Source organism: Nesoenas mayeri (genome assembly GCF_963082525.1).
Source record: "Nesoenas mayeri genome assembly, chromosome: 2".
Lineage (NCBI taxonomy): Eukaryota > Metazoa > Chordata > Aves > Columbiformes > Columbidae > Nesoenas > Nesoenas mayeri.
The window spans coordinates 23,748,116-23,766,766 of NC_137543.1; the positions used below are offsets into that span (position 1 = coordinate 23,748,116).

The following is an 18,651-nucleotide window of genomic DNA, read 5'->3' on the forward strand; positions in this document are numbered from 1 at the left end:
CATTTCTGCAACTTGCTTGGTAGGGACCACCACCAGCATTAGGAAAGGGCAGAATATTTCTTGATGATCCTTGGATGTAAGAGTATGGTACAGCCACTATTGAAATACATAGGTGTGCTCTCTTAAGTTGCACCACAGATTTGTGTAAAAGTACATGAAATCCATAATGGCAGTTGCAGAACTAAGGATGGTAGAACGGGCTCCTCGTGTCAATTTTTTATCATAAAATAGGATCTAGAGGTATTACCTCTGTATCAGAGTGGGGAGTTCGTGCATAGCAGTGATACTGACTTCTCTCAGGAGCTCAGCCTTTACATGCTTTCATCACGCTGCAAGATTCCTAAGAATAATTTTTGCAAAGCTGGGGAGATGCAGGTGGAAGAAAATGTGTAGTGAGCGGGCTGGATTTTTTGTTTCCCCCCAACCTCAGCCTTGTAGCTGCTTTAGGATATCTGCCTAAATCCAAGCTGAACTATGTAGCTTTTAAACCCAGGCCTCCTTCTGTGTGCCAGATTGTTCTTAGCACAGGAATACCATCCTCAACACCTCTGCTGCTTATTTGGAAACTATGCTTCAAGTTTTCCCCAAATCACAGAGGATGAAATGGGTAATAAGTTCAGCCTGCTTAGTCTCTGGGTCTCCTTGGACATGCACAGATTTCAGGACATCTATTAGGGGCCAAAATTCTCCTTGGCCTCAGAGGACTCCTCAGCCGGCAGTCCTGGCGCAGCTCAGCAGCTCTGAACCGCAGCGATTGTTCCAGGCGCTCCTGACTGCTCTGGAAGCCCAGAGAAAAGAGGTCACAGACATTCCTGAGTAAACACTTTTACGCTGGTAATCTTGGTGGTTTTCTAAGATGACGTGTGGTCTGTCATATCTATTTACATATCTTCATGAAAGCAGATGCTCTATTAGCTATTTTTATCTGTAATATTCTCATAATTTGTTTTATTTTCTCTTTGATCTTTTTCTGAGGATCGGCCCTGTTCGGGATTAAGTTCTATTAATGCCTTGAGTTCTGTGGTTTGAATACTTTATATTCCCAGTTTCCCTCCTCTTCTCAGAAGGCTTCTACTAAAACACCACACTGAGATTTCCATTGCTTTATTCTTGTTGTGCTTATACATGGTTGCCTGGTAACAGTATTACCCAGGTGTGTTAGTAGTTAGGCAACAAGTTAAACTGAAAATATTGTGTGACTTGATACAAGAAATCAGAGGTAGCATATGCTTATTTTAAAAGACTGCCTCTGCATTGACTTATAATGCACCACTAGTGTGTGGAGAATATCACTGGGGACTTTCTATAGCAGCAACAGAGTTTTTTTCTTTGATTTACAGTATGTCCTTTAAATGATCCTGTTGTTATAATAATGTTCAATACAATCTGACATTAATATCTAGGTACTCCAAATATCTATGTACTGTAGTGAAGGATAGTTCATACAGCAAATATTTCTGAAATATAAAATAACACAAAAACCCTCATGAGGGCACTTGTTGCCGGTAGTACAGTGATTTCACAGTAGCAGAAACAAATTACATGACATACAAATGAGTTACACCTTCCTTAGTAACTAATCTAAAATGAAAGATTTAGGAGAAACATTGGCCTGGATATGTTTCCATTTCTAGCTAGTCAGGCATGCCTAGAATTTGAATCTTTCATCCATGTATTTAAAACATCCAAAAATATGTAATATTCCAAGCAGAAATACAGGCTGGGCAGAAAATGGTTTGAGAGCAGCCCTGAGATGGACTTGGGGATATTGGTTGATGAGAAGTTCAACATGATCTGGCAATGTGTGCTTGCAGCCCAGAAAGCCAACTGTATCCTTTCCAACGCAAACCATTCTATGATTCCATGTTTAGCCAGGAATGTAAATTCAGAAGTCAGAAATTGCCATCTAGCCTGGTGTTGGAGATCTCAGTAAGAAAGCTCAGTAATGGCAGATAATTTCTCCTGCATTCTACAAGCTGCCTGTTATTTGTTCTATCCCAAGTCTATACTGGGGCCTTACCCCTCACTTTCCAGTTACTAGTGATCCTGATGAACACACACTCCTCTCTGTGACCTCAAAGAGTTGCACTAGAGACAAAAGAGCTCACTGTACCTCAGTTGATGCCTGGTGAGGAGATGTCACTCTTCCTTGCAATACCCTGGCTGTGAGTTTCCCTTGCAGCAGAAAGATACCAAGTGATGACAGTTTTATTGACTTCAGTTTTGAAGACAACTACTTTTGAAAGTTGTTCTCACTACAAAAGCTCTCTGCTCATAAAAGAAAAAAGGAAAATGAATTACAGTGCATCAATTCAAGGCATCAGTACATGCTCATTAGTTTCTTCTTGTCTTTTCCAGGTGTGTGAAGGGAGGCTGCAGGTGCCAACACAACCTTTTTTAAAAAGGGTTTTGCATCAGCAAGGCCTGAGTCTTACCCAGGACTAAAACTTGTTTGCTATCTTTGACATTCAAAGGAAGCGAATTAAGCTCTCCCAACTTCTTCTTATTGTTTACTAAAAATGCTTTTCTCTTATCTCTTAATTAGATTGTGGTATGTCATTATGACTTGTGTCTTACTCATCAACAGAAGGGAAATCCTGGATTCATTAAAGTCAATGGGAAAGTTGCTGTTGACTCTGTGCATTTTCCAGGCCCTTCTTAGAGCTGCTGAAATTCTCTTCTGGTTTGTACTCTCACTGACATTTATTTATGATACACACATACCTGTATTAAGGAAGGTTTGGCAAAACTCCTGGATGAGGTCCCTATTCATTCCCACCCTTTCATGGCCTTAACCTAAGAGGTGGCCAAGCTGTGGTCATTCTGTTTCTCTTGGGATCAAACTTCATTGCTCAGGGTGGGATGCAGTGAGTATATTTACACATTTGTTAAGTGTATCTGAAGTATATCTGAAAACTGTTAAGGCAGAGAACAGTGAGATTTATATGTCTGATATCCTGGAAACATGGTGATGGATGCTGTTTTGGTTTCTGTTTTGGGAGGAGTGAGAGAAATTTGCCTTCCTTCAGTTAAATGCATAAATTTAAGTTTCAGAATTATGGATTCTATTTATTCTTCAGCTGAAACCATATTCAATGTGTATTTGACAGCTAAGAAATGTCTTTGTTGTCAAAAATGTACATGCAATCGTTTATTTGTTTAATAGTATTGCTTTACCACAATCTGAAAACAGCTTTTTGTTGTTTGCTTGGAGATTTTTTCTGAAGCTGAGACAATTACACTGAGTTACACTGGTCATACTGGTCTCAAAGGGAGAATTTCCTGTGATTGAAACAGTTTGCAAAGTCTATGGATTTCTTACTTGTTGATATTCTCAGCTCCTTGTTTATCCTGTTTATTGTGCTAAATTGATAATGTATGAATCCCAAGCTTCAAGTCTTCTGCCAAACCTGACTTATTTTTTCTTGTTATCTTGAGGTATAATTTGGATCTTGAGTTTTCCCTTTCTGTCTTCAAAGGATGAAAAATTGGCCCAAGCTGGAGAGAGAATACAGGGAAGAATGCACTGATACTCAATCTTTCGTTAGTGTATTTTACTTGTCTGTAAAAAGCCAAAGCACTTGCCAAATGTGGGGTAAGAAAGACATTTTTTAGGATATTAAATTGGCATGGATATTTTTTTCCCCTTCCTTTATGGCATAGGCTATCATCCGCTCCTTAACACAGGCATCTTCACTGAAGAGATTCCTTGTTATTTCAATGACCTAGAATATTGGTGGTGCCACAAACCTCTCTGATTATTGTCCTTTTAAACATTGTAGGATTTTACAGCACTTGGCTTTTGTGGGAAAGGTTTTAAGTTCTCTACAGGGTATTAAGCTGGGCTTTTTTTCTGTGGCTTGTAATGTGTGGAAATGGTTAGATTGTGTGTTTGCTCCAACGTTTTTCACATACTGAGAGGAAAAGAGATTGACTGAGCCTCTCTGTCCTGGACTGTAACTGGGAAAATGTTTTCTACAGGAAATCAGGTTTAGTTGTGGTGGGGTTGTTTGTTTGTTTGTTTTGTGTTCCCGTTTGATTTTTGTCATAACATTATCACTTCTGTTTTTGTGGTGGGGGTGAGTTAAGAAGGTCAGGATTTATATTTTCTTTTAATACACTTCTAAAACCGTTCTCATTTATTATTCTAGTTTTCTTAAGCAAGTGAAACTCACTTCCCCCAGAAAGGCTTAAAGTCTTCTAAAATGCTTTTACACAATACTTTGATGAGAGTTTGGGATTTGTACAGAATCATAGATCACTCATGCTGGAAGGAACTTCAGGCAGGTCTGTAGTACAGCCTCACAACCAAAGCAGGGCCAATGCTTAGTTTTGACACCAGCTTGCTTGGTACTTTCTCCAGTTTGTCTTGAAAATCTTCAACAAGTGATTCCTTTGTTGCTCTGGGCATTCTGTTCCAATGCTAATCATTCCACAATGACCTTTTTTCATAGACACAGTTGGAAACTCCACTGTTTCAGCATATGATCATGGTCTCTTGTCCTCCCTTGAGGCACCTCTGTGAAAGGCCTGGCTTTATCTTCTCAGTAACCTCCTTGTAAGTACTGTAAGACTGCTGCTAGGTACCCCCAGAGCTGACTCTTCTTCAGCTAAACAAGCCCTCAGCCTCTCCTCACAGGACACATGTTCCAGCCATCTTGGTGGCTGTCTGCTCGACTTACTCAAATATATGAACATCCTTCTTGTACTAGGGACCCAAAACTGAATGCAGTTATCCAGATGTAGTCTTGCTGGTGTCAAGTATAGGGGCTCTACTGGCTATGCTCTGCCTGATATAAGAATTATGCATGCCTTTTGATACTCCTGGGGACAGGTAGCTACACCTTGGTCCAAAACCCCAAAGTCTGGACTAGAACCATCTTTTTCAGTCAAGTATCGTGTATGAAGTCTTAATCTTCTTGTCTCATGAGTGTGTGTTCTTTGTTCCATTAATATATTTGTCTTACAAATGATTTGTAGCCAGACTCAGAAAATAGCAATGCAATTTACATTTTAAAAATTAATACTAGCATCTGCTTCACTACATTAAAGTTGTCATGTGTTTTCTGTGCAGTTAATTAGAATGCATATTGAAAAAATGAGATTTAGCGTGAGTTACAAAGGATTGAATAAAAGTAGATGTGTGTGATAAGCTAATGTTGTCTTTGCCTAGTTTTCAAATTGCATAACATGGAACTAAAATAATCTGGCCATGTCCAGTCACATAGCCCTGGATTATGGAATTTGCACTTTGTTTGCTTTTTTCCACAAGCAAGAGCATTTCAAATCCTGAGAAACTGAAGCACCTTGTTTCTTAGTGTATTTTCTTCTGTTTCCCTTTTAAAAGCATGAAAAAAATAAATAAGAAAGAATACATTTGGAAGTCATTAAGGTTGCACAGTTAGTCACTTACAAGCTGGTGGCAGCCCAAATTAGGTTTGAAAGTACATGGAGTGTACATGTAGCAAACTGGGAGGAGTTCTGAAAGAAGTATAGAGAAATCGACTACACATAAAAGCCTCTTTAAAATGCTGTTCTGTACATCTGGAGAAAAACCACTAAAACCTGCAGAGCACCCTGGAGAAATTTGTTGCCAAAAGAAGCACAAGGTGTCAGAGAACAAAAACCAAGCCATGATTTCAACTGAAGTTAGGTAACTAAGCAGACTAATGCAATTCAGTGCGTGGCTGTGAGCAGTGGCAGTCTGATGTCACAGGCACCAGTCGCACACTCACACCTCTCACACACTACGTGCTTTGCCAGGCTGAGCCTCCACAGTGAGACATTATGGGCTAAGTAGGGGATGTTGTAACCACATGTTGCAGCCACATGGCTTGATCCTGGGCATTCCTCTACAAGATGTTGATCAACAAGGGGGCTTCAAACAGAAGCAACAAAATCGCTCATACTGACGTGGTTACTTTGGACTTATATAGGTGTGAAGAAGAATAAAATTGGTCTGTAATAGATTTCTATACTATATGTAGCATGTATTCAGCATGCATAGTATGTATATGAATTATGTCTGTGTGTATATATGTAATATGTGAAAAAGTTCAAGGAAATTAAAAATACAGTCCCAGAAAAAATAAAATAATCTTATTAAGCACAGGGGTATGACAACTGTACAAACACCAGGTGGGATCCTGCCTGGAATGAAGCCAAAAAGAATTTTGGCACTGGGTCTGGATATGGCCAGGCTTTTCTTCAGTTCTGAAATACAACATGCCTTCTTGTCCTCCAGCTCAGTGCAGAGATGGTTATATGCTCTGGTTGTATATAATCTCATATTCACAACCGTCTTGGGTATCCCCTATTACTTCTGTAAAATCCATTCACATTTTCCCTCTTCATTTCAAGTAAAAGAATTTGAAAGATAGGCTTTTAAGGAAATACCTAATACCAGAACTCAAAGAAAGAAAGATGGGTCTGTTTTAATGTGTATACGTGCAGTGGGTTTTTTGGAGTTGACGAAAGTTACAATTACATAGCTGACATTGTAGTTTGGTCTGTCTCATGCATTACACAGTATTTGGCTAAACCAGTGATGTATAATAAAACATACTGCAGGCCATAGGTTCTGGTAGATGCCTGACCTACAAGTAACGATATGGTGAAAAGCCTTTCCTACATATAGAAACCTTCAGATTCATCCTTCTCAGATACACCTTGTACTTAAAAAGTCGACTTCATTGCTAATCTTTTCAAGCCTTGATCGTTTGTGGTAATGAACAGGAGAATAACACTTGAGGTCTGATCCTATCGGTAAGTAGTCTCCTGCAGAACAGTTCCTAACATCACTGTGAATTATGTATTCTAGACATCTGTGTACTGGATCTGTTATTTGCATGTGAAAAAGAATGGTCTATGATCTTGAATATTATAGTTCAGTTCTTGACAATTAAGCATAGCCAAGATAAAAAGTAGGAATGCTTTGAAAAGCTATGCAGCAAAGAGACTAAAGAACAAGAATGCAGAAAAATTACTATTCCAGGCCCTAGACATAAACTACAGCAGGCAACAGAGAGAAGCCTCATAGTACCAGCTTGCATTCTGTAGGATGCTTCTATACTGTAAAAAGTAACTTTCTTAAATGAAAAAGTTCCCTTATTACAATGTTATAAGCTTTCCAAACTTCTTTTGCAGACTTTTGCCCAGCCGATTAAATTTAACTCTGACTTTGGGGTTTTTGAAGTAGTTAACGATGCCACACAACGCCTGGAGAGCCAGCTGAAAAATATTTTACATGATCAGAAACCTCCAAAACCCATTTATGATGTTCTAAGGAAAGCAGAGAATGATGGGCAGCTCTCCAAAATGTGCAGTGCTTCTCCAGCCTTCAATATGGATCCAAATTACAACACTATGGTAAGCATCTTGTAGTCCCTGAGTTTATATTTAGATCTTACTGTAGAGATACTGGCAGTAGTTATTGTTGTGTTTGGCTTGGTAGCTTGGGAAAAATGTTAATTTATGTTAGGAAAACATAATGATGGGCCAAATTATGCCCTGCAACGCACATGTGTCTACCAGACAAGTGAATGGAATTACACATGTACATCCTGTAGCACAGAATTTTGAAGACTCTGTAGGGCAGGATTCAGTTGTGTGGTCCGAATACTTTTTAATATTAAAAGAAAAAATATTATGACAACAGTTACTTTACTAGTGATCCCTGGAATGTGCAAATTGACTGAAACTAATGCATCTCAGTCTTTCCTTATTAATTAATTTCCGTGTGTGGCTATGAGCTCATCTGTGGTCTGGCAACACGTAAGTCTCTCTTCCATTAATTCCCAAAGGATTTACATGGTTAGCATCAATCGAAACGGCCAGAGAAAATAATCTCTGGCAACAAGAAAGCTAAATTAATGGAAAGATAGGTTGGATTTTAGAAAAAAAAAACTTGTTTCAAACTTGCTCAGACACTATCGGTTTTGGTATTCTTACCAGTTTACTTTCAGGGCTTTCTTCAGTACCAAATAGGCAGCTTAAAATAAGGAGTTGAAGCACCTGAGAGACTACAAGACAGTATAATTAGTTGTGGGAGCGTACATTTAAGCAATAGCTTTGGAAGAGAAAAAATGTTTCACTGGGATACTTGTTTTATTCCTTTCTTGCTTACTTTGCATTGGTGTGACTGATGTGAATTCAGTTCATTTCATTCAAGGCCAGTCTAAGAGTTTGCTACATTTTTAGAGGCGGCTGCTCTAAATTATGTCATACCTGGAAAGCTGAGAGAAAATCAGGGAGTTGTAACAAACTGCTGGTTTGCCTAGCAAAAGCTTAATGATTTTCAGGAAAGAAAACAGTGTTGAGAGAGGTCAAAAGGCAATGATGTTTAATAAAAGGATAGTAATGTGAGATTGTAATTATCTGCATCTAAATGGACAAATGGTACAATAGGACAAGGCTCACAGACATCCCTACCATGTTAAGTAATTGTTTTCACAAATACTTTGCTTGAGAGCATAAAACTCAAAGAGTTATTCTCGATTTCTTATTTGCTCTCAGGATTCAACTGGGAAATGTTGTGCGAGTGTGGCTAATGTTGCTCTCTGGGTTAACTCCACATTGCAGCTATGGATGGCCTTTCTCAACAAAATCAAAGCCATTTCTCTGTTCCTTACATCTTTCATGTGGTTTGCAGCAACAGGGCTTCTGTATTATTTAAGAATATATTTCTTTATCTGGGCCATTTTCCAAAGGAAAGCATTATGGCCTTTTGAGGAGCATTATGCCTCAGTACGCTGCTTCTTTTTAGGTGAAAGAGTGGTGTTTCTTCTTACTTTTGACTCCTCATTTACTGGATAGGTAATGTAGATGACTCATCCAGGTCAGCTTGACATCTCAAGGCTGAGCTGGAACAAAATGGCCTAAAAAACAACATGTCAAAAATGGTTACTGGAACTACACAACGTGAAAGAAGTCAGCTTCATTCTTTGTACTACACTATGACTGAACCAGAAGTCATCCCAGTCCAACTGCATCAAGTAGTTCTGTTCAAATCAAATAGGATTTGATCTTTCAGGCATCATGTGCTGCTGTCTTCTTTGCTTTAGCTGCTTTCTTCACACTGATTGAAGAGATTGACAGTTGCTTTGAATATTACATTGCTACAAAAAGTCACCGTGAGTGGCCATCACTGGCACATAACTAATGAAAATGACTAGTAGGCCTAAGAAATACACCCAGTGCTATTTTTATCTGTATTTTACTTCCCTCTCAGACTGTTACAAAATTACGGATAAGCTGAAGTTCTCTGCATATGTGTATGCACACTTGCAAATTATTGATGTGGAGGTAAGTATCTTCTTATCAACAGTCAAAACTTGGCATGAAATATATTATGAAAAAACCCCACAAAGTTGGGTAGAATTGATCACAACTATGGAAAGAAACAAGCTGGCATCCAACATACCGTACTTCAGAGAAACCCCAGTTCAACAGAGCACTTAAGTACATGTTTAACTTTAATCACACAGAATCACAGAATGTTAGGGATTGGGAGGGACCTCAAAAGATCGTCTAGTCCAACCCCCCCACCGGAGCAGAAACACCTGGATGATGTTACACAGGAATGTGTCCAGGTGGGTTTTGAATGTGTCCAGAGAAGGAGACTCCACAATCTCCCTGGGCAGCCTGTTCCAGTGTTCTGTTACCTTTACTGTGAAGAAGTTTCTCCTCATATTTAAGTGGAACCTCCTGTGTTCCAGTTTGCACCCATTGCCCCTTGTCTTATCATTGGTTGCCACCGAGAAGAGCCTGGCTCCATCCTCCTGACACAGGGAAGTTAAACATGTGCTAAAAGCTTTGCTGGATAGGGTCCCAGCAAGGCCTGAGGCTGAGGGGGTAAGGAAGCTAACCAAAGTAACAAAACCCATCAGATTAAATGTAGCATCTTTCTCTGGGGAAGAGGAAAGAGTGGAGGTTCTTTCCTTTTGATAGTATATTAGATTTTGTGTACCAGCCATGTACAGACACGAACATGTTGTGAATCACTCAGATAAAGAACTGGGCTATGGGTCAGTAAATACATAAATATTAAATGCCAAAATAAAGAGACAATTTTCTGTATTCCAAAAAAGCTTGTCGGTTACCAAAATGAGGCATATACTGTGTAGTTGGGAATAATTAGTCTCCATCTCCACAAATTACATTGTATGAGCCGCTGCCAACATAAGCTTTCCATATTTTGAAATGTTTTCTTCTCTCTAAATGAAACCCCACCCACTTTCTGAGTAATTCAGGATTTTTAATCCCCTACAGATATATATGAGGCAGAAATAACCCTTGTCCCTAATGGAATATTAGCTCATGGAAAGAAAATTCAAAATGTAATTGCATGAACTGATTATTTGATATAGCGAGTAGCATCCATCCTTGCCCAAACTTCACCTGTTTTTATGGACAAGTGGAGTTACTGCATTATTCCAAATCATCAGTCTTGCCTTCACTGAAAGGAAAAATGCACCTCAGATAAATAAAACAGGTCATCTCCTAAGAGTGGAAAATGTACTCTCTTAAAAAAAAAAACCAGGAAAAAAGAGTGCTGTGTGTCATTTCTAAGGGAAACAGCTGTGGATCAGTGTTGCCAGTAGTCAGCTTGCTCCCTGTCTGAGACCCTAGGCATAGTTTTTTGGTGAGCTGGCTCTGTGCAGCTCGCTGCCCAACACTCCCTTTCACCCCCCAAACCACTCTTTGGGGCCACCTTGCTTCTGCTTTGATGAGGCACCGAGGTTTAGACCATCTGAGCAAAAATCTGTTATGGGCCCAATTCATAACACACTTCGGTTTCCACTGTAGAGAGTTACTGTGTGCAGTGCAGTTGTGGAATGCTCCAGTGTAAAAGCAGGAAAGGTGATGACTGATTGGCTTTTTATGTGTTTGATTTTGTTTTTAATACCCACAGCTCTTCCATTCTGGGAGTATAATTTAATTTAAGTGCTCGTTATTCTTCAAATTCTTGAGGAAAAATGAAATAGTGATTATTTATAAAATCTGATAAAGTCAGAAAAATTAGCATTTTCCTATTGCAGAAAATTTAGGAGCATCTAATTAGCGTTTGGAATTGTACAGTAAAAGCATGATTCATACACACATTATTTCCAAGAAAAGGCACCCGTGATTTGTTTAAAAAGTACTCTTATAGATGAAATCAGATTTAGACCTTTTTAGCTCTTAATAGGAAAGTAAATTAACTCAATTGTCCCAGCACAATTAAGGCTAAACTGGATAACAAAGGAGGTGTACACTGTGATTTGTCTTCCTGAGACAATGCTTCTGTAGAAGGACATGGAGTCAGTTACATGGCAAACAAAATGAGAAAGTCAATCATACTGCAAATCTTTGGCATTTCTTTTTAATAGTGTCTTGATCGAGAACAAGCAGTTCAGTGGATTAAGAAAGAAAGGCTTCCAGCATTTCTAGAAAGCGACTGTTACTTTGAATACAGGTATTGTAATCTTTTATGCTGTATCTCAATTTTAAATGTGTACAGTATTCTTAATCTGTTTTCTGCTGCCTCTAGTCCTGTTTGTTTAATTTGAGTATTTTAGAGACATGCATAAAGTAAAATCAGTGACATCATGCTGTAATTTTCCTTGACTATGAATTACATACTATATTACACCATTACAAAGAGAGTAAAACTGGGGTTTACTGATCTCTGAATCTCTGTTCCACAGAGATAGCGTGGTAGCAATGCATATTTCTCTAATCAATATGTAAGCTGTGTCAGTGGAAGTTAGGAATATGTGAAATCTATTTGGAAAAAACAGCCGGTCCTTTTTATTTCAATTATTAGTTTTGTGCCTTTGGGCCCACTGTCGGACTTCCTTTTGCAAGGTTCTCTGTGGGATGCCGTGGCATAGTTGGATGATTTACTGTTATACACTTGCTGTATTTTTCCAGATGTCCTTTCAGCAGATGTTCAAGAGGTTTAATGTGCTTTTGGGGAGGATCTGCCTCTACATCCCTTAAGGTTGTATCTAGATGCTGACTGTAGCGTGTTTCAGGGGTCCAGAAGGGAGAGGCAACCTAGCAGAGTGGTTCACAGAAGTCATGTTTGATCATTGTAATGACAGACTAGTTACTGGGGTATAGCCTTCTGCATTAAAGGTTTCAAAATATTTTTAACTTTCAGTATTCTGAAGATTACACTCAAATGGAAAGCTTTGTAAAGAACAAGGAAACCATGACAGAGTGTTCCATTTTAACTTCAGTAGCAAGCTGCTTTACACATATCTGGGGCTCATGAAACACTAACTTTGATCTTCTGCTATAGCAAAGTATTTCTTTGATCAAGGAGTTTTACTTAAGAGAATTACATAAAACAAACTTTAAGCATGTACCTAATTTCCATTTACATCAGCAGTTTAAGTTGTCTTCCTGAATCAGGATCCAGATAGGCTGAGATGCTAAAAGGGAAACTTGTGTTCAAAGATGAAGGTACCCCAACCCTGGAACGAAATCCTGTTTCCCCTTAAGTACTGGGGACAAACAAAACCGGGAATTCACTGATGGTCGTAGGCTCAGGCATAGGCTTCATCTTCCCTTCTCATGCACCTTGATTGGTCTTGTCCTGCTTTCTAACTTAACTAAGTTCTGCCCCAGTTCCTGAACCCAGAGCATCCTCGTTATTCTCATGTGGTTCTAAGGTTGTCTTTTCCTGAACATCACAAGGCTGACACTAACACAAGGTAGCACTGGATTGCCGTTCAGTACTATGAAGTCTCATACAGCAGCCAGGTGAACATGGTAGCATCAGCTGTCTCTTTATCAGCAGAAAGTTCAACTAGTATGATCACTGCCGTGGCATTGCTGCTGGAAAATTGCTGACACGACCAGGAAACGTAGAGCCTGGTGGTGATACAGGTCTTCCACAATCCAGGAGAATAGTTCTGGTTTAGTGATCAAAATTTCAAGGGCTTCTTGGCAGGGCTTAGGAACTGTGTAGAAACATGCACAATCATCCTGATAAAATCAGTTTTACTAGTAAAGCAAAGTAGGCCACCCTCTGTTAAGCTGGTGGACTACGGAATGGCAATACTGGCATTTACATATATGACAGCAGGTGAAAGATGAAATAATAAAGCAGATCATGAAGTTCTCTGTAGCAATTTATTTTTGTATGAATCATGTTCTTTATTGCCTATTGTGGGGAAAAATCAACTGATTCTCTGATTAAAAGCTAAAATTAACTCTTTTCTTGTCCCAACATTTAACTTCAGGCTTGCTAAACTGATATCACAGGTAGAATGGAGCAAGACAGGCATTAATTTCATTATAGATAGTGACTACTATCCCTGGATAAGGAAGCAGAAGCCAAGTTCTCCCCCTCCTGAGGAGGATGACACTTCTTTGACTATGAAGAAGCTGCACGTGTCTCTTGGACAGGTAAAATAAACATGTTTACTGGGTGTAACGTCAAGTTAGACTGAATGCATAGGGTTAAATTATTCTAGTGAGGTCGCAACCTAATTGGACAACTGATTCTCTGAATATCCCTTATTTTCAAAGCTCTTTGTAGTATAGAAGAAAGTTGATGGGTTGTAATACAGCTTAAACAGAAGCTGTGTTACAAGTATGCTCAGCTACTCCATTCACTGGGAACTATCATTACAGAAATCTATATGAACAGACTGCACAAATGGCTTCAGACAGTAAGCCCTCTGCTCTTAGAAATGCAGCAATAGAGAAATTTGAAATATTCCATGACATTTCTTTTCCTAGGCTACAGTTTCTCAGACAAAGGATTGGTTTACATTAGCAAAACGAAGTGAATCTGTGAGAACTACAGATTCATTTGTGCATCCTGTAGCTTCTAGTGAAATTCAAGAGATGCAGTATTTGCCTGGGCAGCATGAAAGAGACGATTCATTAAGTGAGAAATACAGCCTTCTGGGTAAGTAACAGGGGCTCAGCCATAGTATTTATAACACAAGTCTAACTAGGTGGAAAGAAAAGGCATTCCAAGGAATTGCTGCTAACTTCACTTACTGCCTTCTGAGTATCACATGGTGTGTTAGGCTTCAGATAGGGATTTGTTTCTTTCCATAGCCACAACATTAAATAAAAATTCGAGCTAGTAGCCAAGTAATTTTGTGATAGTAGGACCCTTTTTCCTTACGTATTTCTGTCTCATAGATGTCTGTAGGTTTCAGCTGACAGGTGGTGGGTGGTTAGTTTGTTTGTTTTTTCTCCATTTGATATGTTTTGAAAGACTTTCCTGTCTAGATTCTTTGGGTATTTGATAATGTATGATTTGTGTTGCAGCCATCATCTCAGGGTATTTATGTTGGGCAGTTTGAGGCATTTTGGCTGCCAATTTTTATGAATCTTGTAGAACGTGATCATTTGTGACACTCTTGTCTATCTGTCCAATTTAACTGAAATTGTTCAGCAGGTTTCAAAGGTACTGAGAACATACAGATGCACATATGGACATACCTGATTGCATAGCCTTGCTTCTGCTCTGTAGGCAGTAGCAAGAAGAACAGAGAAGTCTCAGCTCATACGTGAGAAGTTCCCTCTTCCATGTTTTCAGAGGAAAAAGCAGCCATTCGACTTTCAGACTTGTACTGCTGGGACCTTGGAGTTCAGTGGCTGAGTGGAAAATTGGAAGGCATGGTAACTCCAGAAGTTTGTCTTCTTCCCCAGACCAATGGGGATCAGCCCAGGAAATACATTGCTGATGTATGGATTAATAATGAAGCTGTTTAAGTCGCACTTGTCTGCAGCTCATGACTCTACCACTAATTTTTGCAGTGCTTTGAACAGAGAGGTCAGAACTGCACCATTCTTGCAGAGAGTTGTAATGCACCATAGCTATGTACTGCAGGAGGCTGGGCACAGGCCTATGGGAAGCCTCTCTGTCATCCTCTGCTGCAGTTGTCCTGCTGTCAACAGTGTTTTGCCTCGATGGATATTCTACATCTGCTCACTGAAAAGTTTACTTCATAACATACACCTTCATTTTACATGTGATTATTACTTTTCTTTATGCTTAGTTCATGGGAAATCCAGCATTCTTTCAGTTGGAAAGCTTATTTTAGGCACAGTATTCACCTGTTGTAGGGGTCAGGCACTAGAAGCAATAAAGTACATCAGCTAAATTTCTCAGAGCCAGTCTGCCACTAGAAAGGGTTCAATAACTGAAGGTATTTGCTTGGACAATCCAGTTTGAGTTCCTTGCTTACTGCTTCAGTTGGACCAGGGTTATCAATTAATGTTACGAGCAAAACCCTGATCCACTTGGCTTTTGATTACTCAGGATGTGTACCACTCTTCCTAATTTGCTGAGGTCCTATGAAATCATTCTTCATGTTTAAATATCACCAAACTGTATTAGGAAGCTATAATTTTGTAAGTGAAAACATTTGAAATAGTTTAGAAATAAGAAAAGGTATTTTAAATCACTATGATTTTTACATTATTGTTAACATTTTGTCCCATAGGTACTGACACAAAATTATGTAAGTGCAGAGCAGGGAATCTCTGTGCCGTGTTCCTAATCCACGTGTCTGTGACAGTGGCCAGCACTGGTTAGACGTGGCTTATTTTGGGGGGAAAATGGAAAGAATGTCTAACTGCCATTGCCATTTATTGACTATGTCACCATAGCGGGGTACACAGGCTGATAACGTTACAAAAGTGAATTTAGTGGATCTGAGAGATTTAGCCCTTTTCTATCACTGTCTGATGTACTGCATGAGCTTGCAGGTTGTAGCACTCTCCTCACTGAAAATGTTTTTGCCTTAGTGATATGACGGCATGAAAGCCTACATCTTAGCTTTAGGGAAATACAGAGTTTCAGCTTATTCTGTAGTTTAAACACTGGATTGATATAATAGCTCACAATATCTGTAGTTGTTCTGCTCAGTTTTACGGGGCTGATCATCAGCATCAACCTAGCTAAGCTGTGTGTATAGTCAAGGTCATCTTTGCTAACCTGCTCCAGAAGTACTTAATTTGCTAAAAGTCTGGCAGAAGTAGAAAAGATTTTTGATCAAGCTAAAGCAGAAAGTTTCTTTCTCAGCAGAGAAGGATGGCAGGGAATGCTTAATAACATGGGGAAGATGGGGAGTCTGGTAAAAGGAATTAAGCAGACAAGTGTAGATGAAAAAAAACCTCAAAAAGCAGGGCTGGTCACTGTACTGAACTTTTTAGTTATGAAACATCTCTAAATGGAAAGGAGCCATTTCTGGGTGGCAGACTGGACTACAGGATTGTTAAATATTTCCAGAACCTTTAACATAATCATAATTTGTTTTGTCATACTTCTCTGTATGTGGAGATTTTACTTAACTGACAGAGGCCTGTTTGATGGTTTAGTCTTTCACAATAACCAGTGTAAGCAGACAAAGAGTTATCACTTACCTACCTTTCTCATGCCTAAACAGAAGCCAGTCCTGCTACATACTGTGACTTTGATCAAACTATCACCAAATGCTCAGGAAGAAACCAAGGCCTTGCAGCACAACAAGGTGGTTTAACAAGTGCTAAGGAGCTGGGATGCTCAGATGAGTAAACAAGGCAATTGGCTCCAGAGGGAGTTGTTCCTGAACTCTTCTACTCTTCTGGAATTCAATAGGGAATGAGTTTCTAGCCAGAATGAGTCATGGGGCTGAGTTTCTAGCCAGATAGCAACAGCAGAAGCACCTTTGCTATTCTCTGCTTTGCAGCGTGACATGGTGTGATTGTTCTGCAGCAGCACAATATAAATATGTTGCATTTTTTGACTTGGATATGTGGATATGCAAGAGAAGAGTCCTGAATCAAAACAGTGTTCAATGATCTTTTCTGATTTAATGCAGAAGCAGGTTCCTTGTCTAAGGAATGCCACCAACAGAGTTTCCTTTCCTCTTCAAGGACAGCACCAGCAAAAACCGACATTATCAGGGAGAGATCCAGAGAGGCTGAGGAGGGTTCTTCTGTGTCCATTGCTGAAACTCCTTCCCACACTCAGTTAAGAGTTTATCTAGACCCCAAATGGGACAGTGCAGTACAAGAAGAAAATGAACAGGAAAGCGCAACTTTTCAGACACCAGAAGAATTAATACCGATTTATACTCCATTTGTAATAAAGGAACCCATTTCAGAACTGATCCGCCAGGCAGCTGCTGACACTAAGAGTGAGGTGGATTTCCAAAAACAGCCTGAAGAGTGTATACCTGAGTTAGTAAATAACGAGTTTGCTCATGGTACTGCAAAGTCACCCTTTTCTCAGAGTTCTTCTCCATTAACTGCCTTGGATTCCGAGGAAGATGTAAGAGAACGAGATACTGAAGAAGTAAGCTTAAGATCGAGCTCTGAAAGTGATGGGGCAGACAGTAGGGCTGCCTGGTGTATTAGTCACAGGACTTATGACACTGGCAACAGACATGAGTTTGAAAGATTCAAGAAGTTCATTAAAGGAACACTTGGGGAGAGATACTGGTGGCTCTGGATGGATATTGAAAGACTAAAAGCTCTCAAGAACACTACAAGGCAGCAAAGGTACTTCCCATTATTTAACACTTATTCCCATTGTTTTAACACTTGTAACCCAGCAAGGTCAACGCAGGTTTTGGGATTTCTGAATAGATTCTAATGTTTGAAGAGAACAGGCACAATTACTGTAATCATGAGTGTCCTGACAACATATGTCAGGAATGACTCTGCTGAAGCTGATGAAACTCTTTTTGCAGTCATGTTTGCAAAACTTACATGAAGTCAGATTTGCTGTAGTACTAAGGCTTTGTTAGAAAGAGATTTGGAAAACAGATGGCAACAAAAAGAAAATAGAATAAAAGAACTTAAATTCATTAAAAATGTTAAAGTAGGGCATTGAGCATGACAAACTGCTTTAGTGAAAGGCTCTGCTGGATTCAGATTGCCTGTTCTAAGGCACAGTACATTCTGTCTTATACACAACCTGTCTCTAATTTGCAGAAGAATTGTTTTGGCTTCTGCCACTTGCAATTAAAAACATGTTGTATGACAGCAATTTAACCAGTAGGATGACCTGTACTTGGTTCTGTATAGCATCTGGTACATGCTTATGTGACTATTTTTGTTGACTCAAGGCAACTCAGTAAGATGAAAAAACTCTATCTGCTGAGCAGTGGAGACTATTTCCTCAGTTCGGAAGTGTTACTCAGACTTGATCTGCTGCATGGTGATCAGTGGAATATAAGGCATTTAAGACGGATTCAGCCTGAAGTAGTGAAACCTCTACTTCTTTACTGGTATGAAAAAATGAACTAAGACTATTGGTTAACAAAGTTCCCTTTTCTTTGATAAGCCCATTAGATTTACTTCACCTCACTTATCCCATTGCAATTATGGGAAGAAAGGTCATCACAAATACTAGCAGATATTGCATCTGAATTTTCAGTTCAGCCTAAACTACACTGCAATCTGCTGAGAAGCCATGTAGACCTGCCTTACTGAGCCCATGTTATTTTACTGCCAGAGCATCTGAGCTATTTTGTGTAAGGTTGCCTTGGATACCATTCAACTAAACTTTAGGCTGCAGGGGAGAGAAATCCCTCCAGGCCTAGAAGGTTAATTCTGTCCTAACCTATTACCCATATTGCCCTTCTCAAGTTTCTGAGGATGCTCTGTGTATACGTCTATGTGGAATCTGACCCTGAGACTTTACTGTTC

General features: G+C 39.4%; 1 protein-coding gene across 1 annotated transcript in view; it reads left to right on the forward strand.

Annotated features, from left to right (window-relative positions):
- RGS22 (regulator of G protein signaling 22) overlaps nucleotides 1-18,651 on the forward strand; it is a gene marked incomplete at both ends in the record, with an annotated part of 60,039 nt that overhangs the window by 5,003 nt on the left and 36,385 nt on the right. The window contains 6 exons of the mRNA XM_080364113.1: nucleotides 7,147-7,368; nucleotides 11,370-11,455; nucleotides 13,233-13,398; nucleotides 13,735-13,906; nucleotides 16,818-17,499; nucleotides 18,069-18,230. Of these exons, the coding sequence (XP_080220239.1) occupies nucleotides 7,147-7,368; nucleotides 11,370-11,455; nucleotides 13,233-13,398; nucleotides 13,735-13,906; nucleotides 16,818-17,499; nucleotides 18,069-18,230 (1,490 nt within the window). The remainder of the gene's footprint in view (nucleotides 1-7,146; nucleotides 7,369-11,369; nucleotides 11,456-13,232; nucleotides 13,399-13,734; nucleotides 13,907-16,817; nucleotides 17,500-18,068; nucleotides 18,231-18,651) is intronic.